The sequence below is a fragment of the Charadrius vociferus genome, unplaced genomic scaffold (genome assembly GCF_000708025.1).
Source record: "Charadrius vociferus isolate BGI_N301 unplaced genomic scaffold, ASM70802v2 scaffold197, whole genome shotgun sequence".
Lineage (NCBI taxonomy): Eukaryota > Metazoa > Chordata > Aves > Charadriiformes > Charadriidae > Charadrius > Charadrius vociferus.
Genome location: NW_009649052.1, coordinates 166,888 through 177,106, shown reverse-complemented (window position 1 = coordinate 177,106; position 10,219 = coordinate 166,888). Strand labels below are relative to the sequence as shown.

Below are 10,219 nucleotides of genomic sequence, written 5' to 3'. Positions count from 1 at the left end.
TCAATTTGCCAATAACATGTATGTTTACTGGTCACTAAATAATGCACCATGGGCTTGGGGGTGTTTAGCACCTTTCACATCCCTCTGAAGTTTCTCAGAACTGGAGACACCTTGTTTCCCAGCTCAAAACTCTCTTATGCTGACGGCCTCCTTGCCCCAAAACCTCTGTTGCAAACACCCTGAATGGGGATCTAACGTAATGCTGCTGATGATAGAAACTTAATTGTAACAGGGTGTTTGCAGAAACATGAGACACTTCACAGTTGTTTTCTATTGTTCTTTCCTTGGTTACACATTTATTTTAAGTCTCTCATCATTTATTTGGCATTCAGAATGGTGTCATTACAGTTTGTACAGTTGTTTGCAGTACTAGGTGTACAAAATCAGTTGCACAGTTTGATCCAGAGCTTTACAAAAAAAGCTCCTAAATGTAACAGGAGAAAACAAATGGGTAGAAGAGGTCAGTTAATGAAAGTAAAAAAAAAAAATATTTTTTTTTGTTTTAAGAGATGTTTCACAAGGTTACAGCTCTAACAAGCAATTTCTTTAGCTGAAGGAGGACCACCAAGAAAAAAAAGTAGACTTTCTTTTGCTCTGTAACAGTCTTCAGCATAATTTTGCCCTTACTGTAACCTCTGCGGTTTGAAGAGCTGCTGTCAGATTAGAAATCATATTTGAAAATGTCTCTTACCAACATTGCAAATAGCAGATTATTAATATGGAAAGGGAGTAATGCAAATCTTGAACTTGCCAAATGTGCCTCACATACTTGATGCTATGCATATGATTTTAAGCACTGAGTTTGTGGGGATGACTTCTATGTGGAAATTTAAGCAAGTAAATCTTTGCAGATTCTGGCTTCATAGGGATGTGGACCCATGGGTTTTCCTCTTGTTTGTTACAACTTCCAAGATAATTTTGCATTTTTCTTGTTTACAACAATGAGCTTAATTGCTGTTGTTGAGCATCAAGTTCTGTAAGGGATTAGTTTTTAGGAAAAAGGGATTCTCACCAGGAGGCTGAGTTGCACCATTCATCCATTGAAAGGAAATATTTTACTTGTGTTTTAAATTAAAAATCAATATAATATTTCCTTAGCAATTTAGCATTTATAGAAATATTTACATTGTTTTTAGAATGAGAAAACAAAACAAAACTTGTTTACAGTGCATTAATCTAAATGCAAATTTGGCTCAAGTAGAAGAAGACTTTATAAAGGCTTCTAACCCTTACAAGGACATTGGTTAAGAAGAGTTGTCATTCACTGTACAAATAAAGAGCTGCAGCCAGTGGTTATGAATGGACTCATAAACTAATTTTTTTTCCTATTTATTTTCTTCTACCTTCCAGGTTTATGACAGGCCTCAAAAACATTCTGCTCTGCACTATGATCCAGGCCTCCAACAAGACTTCACCGGTGACACCTTAAAATCAAAGCACCAGCAGAAAAGTAGCAACCAGAACCATCTTGACTGGTCAGCAGGCTCCAATACTGGATCCACTTCTCAAAGTTGCTTCATCAACACAGAACCCAGTCGAGAAGCAGTTAGTGCCACCAAGGTCCCTGCTCCGGAGCCAGGAGTTTCCTTCAGCAAATCCCAAGCAAAGAAGTCCTGCACCAGCAGCACGTGGGGGCAGCTGTCAACCAGTAGTAAAGAGCTTGCCACTTGCAGTGCAGTCCCATCACCCAACAACATCAGCACGACTGCCCAGCCAAGCAGCGCCTCCGAGTGCAATGGACTTTTGCCTCTCAGTGATCAAGAGGGAGCTGTGCAGCTGGAGGCCTCCGATCAGCCCGCTGGGAGTACAAAGAAGAAGTCCAGCAAAAAAGATTTGATAAGTCAAACCATCCAAACCGCAGACATCGAATGGGTGAAGAGTGCTCAGAAAGCATTTGACAGCAAATCCCATGACAGCATGGAAGGGAAAAAGGAGCCTTACTCAATGGAAAGTGTGTTGGATACGTCACCCTTGAAGCAGAATCCCACTTCTGCTAGCAGTTGTGAAAGTGACACTAGTCACGTACGAATTACTATCCCAATAAAGACTCCGACAAAAGATACATCTGGCCACAAAAGGAAAAAGAGGCAATCCACAAAATCTTCCATGGAGAAAACTATCCAGGAGAAAAGCCTACCTTCTGTACTTGCCATGAGCAGTGAAGTAGCAAACAGGACTAGCTCTCAACCAGAGGGTAGTAAAAAAGATCTTCGAGCCACAAAGCCAGGGAAAGTGATTGAAAATGAGTCCCCTTTAGTAACTATCGACAGTGGTGTGCTCACTGACAAAGCTTCCCCCAACAGTGCTACCAGACTCAGAAAATCTCTAGCTGTGACATCCACTCTCCTGCCTACTGATCTTCACACAGCTGGCAAATTATCTGAGGTCCAACACCCCAAACTTGCAGCTAAGCGACGATGGACCTGCAGCAAACCTAAATCTATCCTTCGGGAGACCTCCGTGACAACATCTGAGAAGCTGATGGTGGAGCCTCCTTCAGCCTATCCCATCACACCATCCAGCCCTCTGTATACCAATACAGACAGTCTTACTGTGATCACACCCATCAAGAAAAAAAGAGGACGACCAAAGAAGCAGCCTTTGCTCACTGTTGAAACGATTCATGAGGGAACCTCCACCAGCCCAGTGAGTCCAATCAATTGTGAATTTCCAGGAACAAAGAAAAGGAAGAGGAGACGGAATCTGGCCAAGTTGGCCCAGATGGTCCCGGGAGAGGAAAAATCCATCAGTGAACTCAAATTTCACAAAAAGGTTGGGAAGCTTGGGGTCTTGGATAAGAAGACCATCAAGACCATTAATAAAATGAAGACCCTCAAGAGGAAGAATATTCTCAATCAGATCTTGTCCTCCTGCTCCAGCAGCATAGCTCTGAAAGCAAAAGTCCAGCCACCGTCTAGTGCTGGGACAACCACCATTGATGCCAGACTAGGGAAGCAGATCAATGTCAGCAAGAGGGGAACGATCTACATTGGTAAAAAACGGGGCAGGAAGCCAAGAGCAGAACTGCAGCCTCAGCCAGAAGAACCTAAGACAGCCATCAAGCACTCAAGGCCTGTTTCCAGCCAGCCAGAAAACCCAGCAGTGCCTTCCAACCTGCAGTCCCTTGTGGCATCGTCACCAGCAGCTATTCATCCGCTTTCGACACAGTTAGTGGGGACTAATGGCAACCTTAGCCCTGCAAGCACTGAAACAAATTTTTCAGAGTTAAAAACTATGCCAAATCTTCAACCTATCAGTGCTCTTCCTACAAAAACCCAGAAAGGAATGCACAGTGGAACTTGGAAGCTGTCTCCACCGAGGTTAATGGCTAATTCACCTTCCCACCTCTGTGAAATAGGTTCTCTGAAAGAGGTCACACTGTCGCCGGTGAGTGAGTCTCACAGTGAGGAAACCATACCCAGTGACAGTGGGATAGGTACAGACAACAACAGCACTTCTGACCAAGCTGAGAAAAGCTCAGAATCCCGCCGGAGATACTCCTTTGATTTCTGCACCCTGGACAATCCAGAGGCTATCCCATCTGACACCAGCACAAAGAACAGGCATGGCCACCGGCAGAAACATCTTATTGTGGATAACTTTCTCTCTCATGAGAGTATTAAAAAGCCAAAGCACAAGAGGAAAAGGAAAAGCCTGCAGAACAGAGATGACCTCCAGTTTCTGGCAGACCTTGAAGAACTCATCAATAAGTTTCAAGTGTTCAGGATTTCCCATAGAAGTTACACATTTTATCATGAAAATCCATATCCCAGCATCTTCAGGATTAATTTTGATCACTACTACCCTGTGCCGTATATCCAGTACGACCCATTGCTCTATCTTCGCAGGACCTCTGACATGAAGTCTAAGAAGAAGCGTGGTAGACCTGCCAAAACCAATGACACCATGACAAAGGTGCCTTTTTTACAAGGGTTCGGTTACCCTATTCCCAGTGGGAGTTACTATGCACCCTATGGAATGCCTTACACATCAATGCCTATGATGAATCTTGGTTACTATGGTCAGTATCCAGCTCCTTTGTACCTGTCTCACACGCTCGGAGCGGCTTCCCCATTTATGAGACCTACTGTGCCCCCACCCCAATTCCATGCAAGTTCTCATATGAAGATGTCCACCACTGCCAAGCATAAAGTGAAACATGGAATGCACTTACAAACACCTGTGGGAATGGGCCTTGGAGACATGCAGTCCTCTTTGGCTCCTCCAAAGGTTGGAGGAACAAGCATTTCAAGTGGCCGACTTCACAAAAGGAAACACAAACATAAGCACAAGCATAAGGATGAGTGGATATTGGGGACACGTGAAGATCTGAGTGGTCTCTTTGCTAGCAAGTCCGCTGGTTTCTCCAACCATGTAATCAATGAAAGGCTAAGCGGCTCAGATAAAGACCTCTCCTTGCTCAATGAGAAAAGCAAGCATAAGGAGAAGCAGAAGCACCAGCATTGTGAAACTGGACACAAAGGCTCAAAGAGTAACTTTGAAGTGGATACGCTGTCTACGTTATCACTTTCTGATGCCCAGCAGTGGACACAGAGTAAAGATAAAAGTGACTCAAGCAATGATCCCATTGACTCCTGCAAAAAGAGATACTCTGGTAATACTGAGAGTAATGGAAGGTCAGAGTCCCTGGACATGTTTGGTGAAATGAATTCCTCAAGTGAGAAGCGGGACAATGATGCAAGTGGGAATAAAAGAAGAAGCTTTGAAGGGTTTGGAACTTACAGGGAAAAGGACATTCAGCCCTTCAGGACAAATAGGAAGGACAGAAGTACTTATGAATCTTCAGTCTCTTTAGGTAAGCTCTGCTTTATTCTATTTTACCTTGCTGCATTTAAATTTTAATGCTGAACAAAGAGGAACTTGCCATTTACAGCAAATATGTTTATGAGTCAATAATTTCTCTGGCATTTTGTAATTGACTCCCATTCTGCATCCAAACTTTGGGGACATTGACAAGAAAGTTGGCCACACATTAAGCCAAAATCTTTAAAAGTTTTGAGTTGTTACACAGCGTTTTTATAAATATTTTTCCTGCCTCTGCCTATCTCTCATAGCTTGTTGCACTTCCTCCAAAAATCTCACCTTTGCATTTTGCAACAGCAGTAATTATAATACCTGTTGGCAAGATAGGCATCCCTCTCATTGGTGTCTAATGTCACGGGGTGGTAGTTATTGCCAGCCTTTGGAATATAGCCATGGTACTAAGCAGAGAGTCTCTGCTCTGGCCCACAAAGCATACAAAAGCCATTTGTTGATGGGATGGACCAGACGCATGGGAAGCTGTGGAGCTGGGTCAGTGTCCCATGACTGGTGTAGTGTACTGCGGATCCAGAGAGACGGTGATAGCTGGGCTGAATATATGGAGACCCTGGGTACAATCCTAGTGTAAATCTGTCCCTTCCAGTTGGCAGGTGTCATGCAGAGTAATTATCCTGAGCATTGAGTGGCTGTGGGAAGGAACTGGTGTCATCGAAGCAATAAGCCCTAGCCAACTGACTCTGAAGAATTTTAGGACTCATGACTTAGAAATATAAGCTGGGTAGATGAGGAGGCAGGAAGCTCCTTTCGGCTGCTAAGGACATCTGTTCCTCTCCTGCAGATGGGGCGGGGGAGGGAAGGAATCTGAATCTTGTCTGAGAGACTGAATTGTACTTTACAATAGGGAGCTGCTTTTGTGATGACACAGAGGCAGGTGTTTTGCTGCAATATAAATGAATTTATCTTGGGAGCAAGCTCCCAGAGCTCCTGCACCATCAGATATTTATCAGAAAGCAGATTTCACACTTAGTTCTGGAAAAGGGTGAGCTTTACTGAACCAACCAGTGGTGGATGCGATTCTGACGTGCTAATAAAGAGCTTCAAGGAAATGTAATTCATAGCCTCCAAAATGAAAATAGAATCAGTTGAGAACACAGAGGGAGCATAGAATTTGTATAACCTGTCAATGTAAGGCTCTTAAGTTTTTTATTGACTTGTAACTGATTGAGAACCAAAGACTGCTCATGCTTAATCCACCTAGACATTTTCATTTCCTTTACTGAGACCAGGATCTGGAATATAGCAATGAAAAGCAGTCTAAAATGAGAACTTATACCATGAAAACATTCCCATTCGTGATATTGTATTATATCAGACCAATTGTGACAACCAGAAATGAGACACCCAGAAATGTTGGAAAAGAGGCTGAATTCAGTCACTGGTTATATCAGGGTTGCTACATGCCTGACAAAGAACAAAATTATTCTCCACAAGTGCTGCGGTGGCTATTGAATTAAGGAAGTTGTGTCCTAGCAGAAAAGTCTTCAAAATTTTTAACAAGGCTATTTCTCAGTTTTTCAGTGGAAGTTAATGATTTCACAGTTTGATAACAGTTGGATTTGTAGCCTTTTTGCTTTCTGAACAGAAGATGTTTGCTAAACCTGTACTTTCTAATGTAATATATTTCACTTAGGCATAGCAAATTGTCAAGAGAAAATTCTCAGCACTGTTGAACCCAAATGAGTTTCCAAAGTAGGGGCATGATACCCACCAAGCTAACTTGGAAATTGAATTCGTAAAGAAAAAGTCCATTTTGTGTTATTTTCCTTCAGTTTATTGTCCATGATGATAAAAACATAAGATAGAGTGGTAAAACTTGCAATAGAAGCTCCATCAGATTCACTGTTTAAACTTTTAAAACTGGTTCCCATTTAAACTAAAATTATTATTTTTATTTATTTTTACTTTTCATGATTACAACTGCACATCATTCCCCATGACCTAATCCATCAAGTCACAGATTATGAACTGGTTTCTTCATTGTCAAGCTATTATTTAGATGGAAAAATCATCAGCAGTTAGCTAAGCAGAGCCAGCTAACCAGAGCCATACCTTGCACTACAAGGAAAAATACTAAAACTGAAGAGCTCTGCCAAGAAAGGCCTGGAGCCAAGACTGCTCATTAAAGCTGAGGAACATCTGTCTACTTATGACTGTCTAAGATCTCAGTGCAGCTTTTTTCCTCTCTGCCGTTGACCTTCACTGGGATTCCCAACAGAGGTACGCACTTGAGTCTAGCCATAACTATTAACTGGTTCCCACTGAGGAAGGATTAAACTTTTCCATTATAACCTTGACCTTCTTCACCTTGCATTTCCCTGAGGTGGCTAAACAGTGTTTGACTAATCATAAAAATAAAAGGTAAAAGAAAAAAAAAAGCCCTATGAGAACATATAGCTTAGTCCCAGGAGGCAATTTCCATAGCCTGATTGCTCTTGCCATTCGGTATTTGTCATCTTTCACAATATAAAAATAATATAGAACAGAGATAAGAGGAGACATCCTGAATATTCAGATGAAAGCTGAAAATAGATTTATATCACGATTTCAGTGTTATCTTTACTGCATGGGCATTTTGGCATGCTCAGTAATGCCATTTGCAACTTCATTGTATGTTGCTGGAGATGAAATATGGAGCAAAAACCACCCATGCTCGGTAGAGATATCTGTGATAAGAGTGATGAGAGAACCATTTAGTGCTCTTTGGCGTTCAGGCATTGCAGTTTGTTTCAGTGTAGTGTGCTGGTGCAGGTGCCATTGTATTGTTGTTATTTTTATTATTGTTATCTGTGTTGTAACAGCACAGCCATTTCTGAAAAGATCAGTGTTCCCTGGTTCTATGTAGTGGTCATGCATATGGTAGAAAACAGTCCTGCCATATAACCTTAAAACCTATGTATGATTTTAAAATCTAGAAAGCATAAGATGTGAAGGGAAGAGTTGTCCCTCTTACTTTCTGGAGGAGCTGGTTGCAGTCCTGGCACAAGCCATCTGTACCAGAGTGAAGGGTCCCATGAAGGGAGTGCCCCCAGCCACCTTGGTTGGCCACAGCAAATGTCCATTCCCTGTACTGCACCAGCTTAGACTGTCACTGGCCATTCATTAGTGGGGACCTTGTGAGCTTTGGCTCATTTTAGATCTCTTGGGACCTCTTGGGGTTAAACGTACGGGGCTAATGCATATGGCTATTCTGCCAGTGCACTGCCTGTTTCTCCACCATTCTTCTGGAGAAACTGGTGTCTTTTCCATAAACTCTTCCCACCTTCCTTTCCATCCATTCCATTTCCATGACCTGTTGCTTCCTGCTGCATTTTTCTGAAATTGCTATTTTTGCAAGATTCCTTGTGCTCACCTAACCTTCCTGCATTTAGAAAGACTAATTAATCAAAACTAATTAAACTCTGCTTCCCTGTTTGGCTGATGCAGAAGACTAGTCCAGTGGCATTAGTCTGGCCTATAGGCAAGGATACAGCAGAACGTGTGTCAGATCCTGCCTTGCCACAGTCACACTGTTACTCGGGCACATCCTAAACTGAACTTTCAAGTTCTGTGCACCAACCATTGACTCAGTTGACTCCCTCCTTTCACTCCCCACAGCCAGAGGGATACCTCATGCATTTGCAAAATGTTGTTGGGGCCCCTCTGGCACTCTGTGACCTGTGCACAGCTGGATATCTGATCCTTTCATCTGCTCTCCAGTAGTTACTAAAGCCCCAGGTGAGGGACCCAGGGAGAGGCCACAGATTGGTGCCACAGCTGGACTGGGGAGACTGAGAGCAGAGCTGTGTTTTAAAGAGGTCCTCATAGCAATCTCCACATCTCCTTGTCGTGTGGCTGCCTGCTTCGCTTTCTTAAGTGATGCTGAAGAAGAGACTTGCATTGCTGATGAGCAGTCTTGATGTCATAGCTTGTGCCTTGGAAAAAAGCAGGAGTGATTACCTCTTCTCTATTTCCTTAGGAGGGCAAATGAGGAAAAGCACATTTAACATTTTAAGGTGCACAGATAAGATGGCAATTTGTGTATATAACCTGTCTGATTATGTCCTAGTTAGAATCATTGCAGGCCAGGATGTAGCTGGGGGTGAAGCAGAGGTGAAAAGTCACTATATGCAGGACTTTTCTTTGCAGTGAAACTAATCAAGCTCTATGCTACTTTATGCTCACAGTATTTCTGCCTCTTTTTTTTCAAACGGATGATTATACAAGCAAAGATTGCCTTGCTTGCATATTGGGCATCATGGCTCAAAGATCAGCTAATAAGAACATGGGTTTCATCAGATATAGCACAGATACCGTGCACAGTAAATTTACAGGAATGTAAAGTTAATCATATTCAGCTATTAGGAAGGTAGTAATCATCAGTCTCCAAATGCTGGATAGTTAGCATGAGAAACATGCTTTATAAATTAATGATTAACTTACCTACAAGCTCCCCCACGTCTTCCCCCTTCAACATCCAGCAGTGCTACAAGCTGAATTTCTTTTGATTTGAACTTTCCTCCTCAGCTAGTCCGTATGGTGCTGGTTTAACTCTGAAAAAATGAGTACCAGCTTTAGATGGAGGATGGGTATCGCACAGTGAGTAGTGTTTCGCCCTATGACTTGAGGGGGAGAAGTGTGCCGTGTGCATACATATATAAACCATGTTTATTAAATGCACGACTAAATGTTGTATTTATTCAAAGTTATTTTCACAGAATCTTCAGAGTTGGAAGGGACCTCTAGAGATCATCTAGTCCAACTCCCCTGCTAAAGCAGGATTGCCTAGAGCACATTACTCAGGACTGCATCCAGGCTGGTTTTGAAAATCTCCAGAGAAGGAGACTCCACAACCTCCCTGGGCAGCCTGTTCCAGTGCTCTGTCACCCTAACCGTAAAGTTTTTTTGTGTATTGGAACGGAACTTCCTCTGTTCCAACTTGTGCCTGTTGCCCCTCGTCCTGTCACTGGGAACCACCAAGAAGAGTCTGGCTCCATCCTCCTTCAACCCACCCTTTCGATACTTGTAAGGAATAATAAGGTCTCCCCTCAGCCTTCTCTTCTCCAGGCTAAAGAGTCCCAGGTCTCTCAGCCTTTCCTCATAAGGGAGATGCTCCAATCCCTCAATCATCTTAGTTGCCCTTCGCTGGACTCTCTCCAGCAGTTCCCTGTCCCTCTTGAACTGGGGAGCCCAGAACTGGACACAGTATTCGAGTTGTGGCCTCACCAGTGCCGAGTAGAGGGGGAGAATGACCTCCCTCGACCTACTGGACACACTCTTCCCTATGCAGCCCAGGATTCCATTGGCCTTTTTGGCGACAAGGGCACATTGCTGGCTCATGGACAATTTACTATCTACCAGGACCCCCAGATCCTTCTCCTCAGAGCTACTTCCCAGCAGG

General features: G+C 43.1%; 1 protein-coding gene across 1 annotated transcript in view; it reads left to right on the top strand.

Moving 5' to 3' along the window:
* Positions 1 to 1,350: 1,350 nt before the first annotated feature.
* The window catches only part of LOC104289094 (SET-binding protein-like), a gene marked incomplete at both ends in the record, with an annotated part of 108,430 nt that continues 99,561 nt past the window's right edge, over positions 1,351 to 10,219 (top strand). Inside the window, one exon of the mRNA XM_009887991.1 lies at positions 1,351 to 4,816. Coding sequence (XP_009886293.1) covers positions 1,351 to 4,816 — 3,466 coding nt within the window. The remainder of the gene's footprint in view (positions 4,817 to 10,219) is intronic.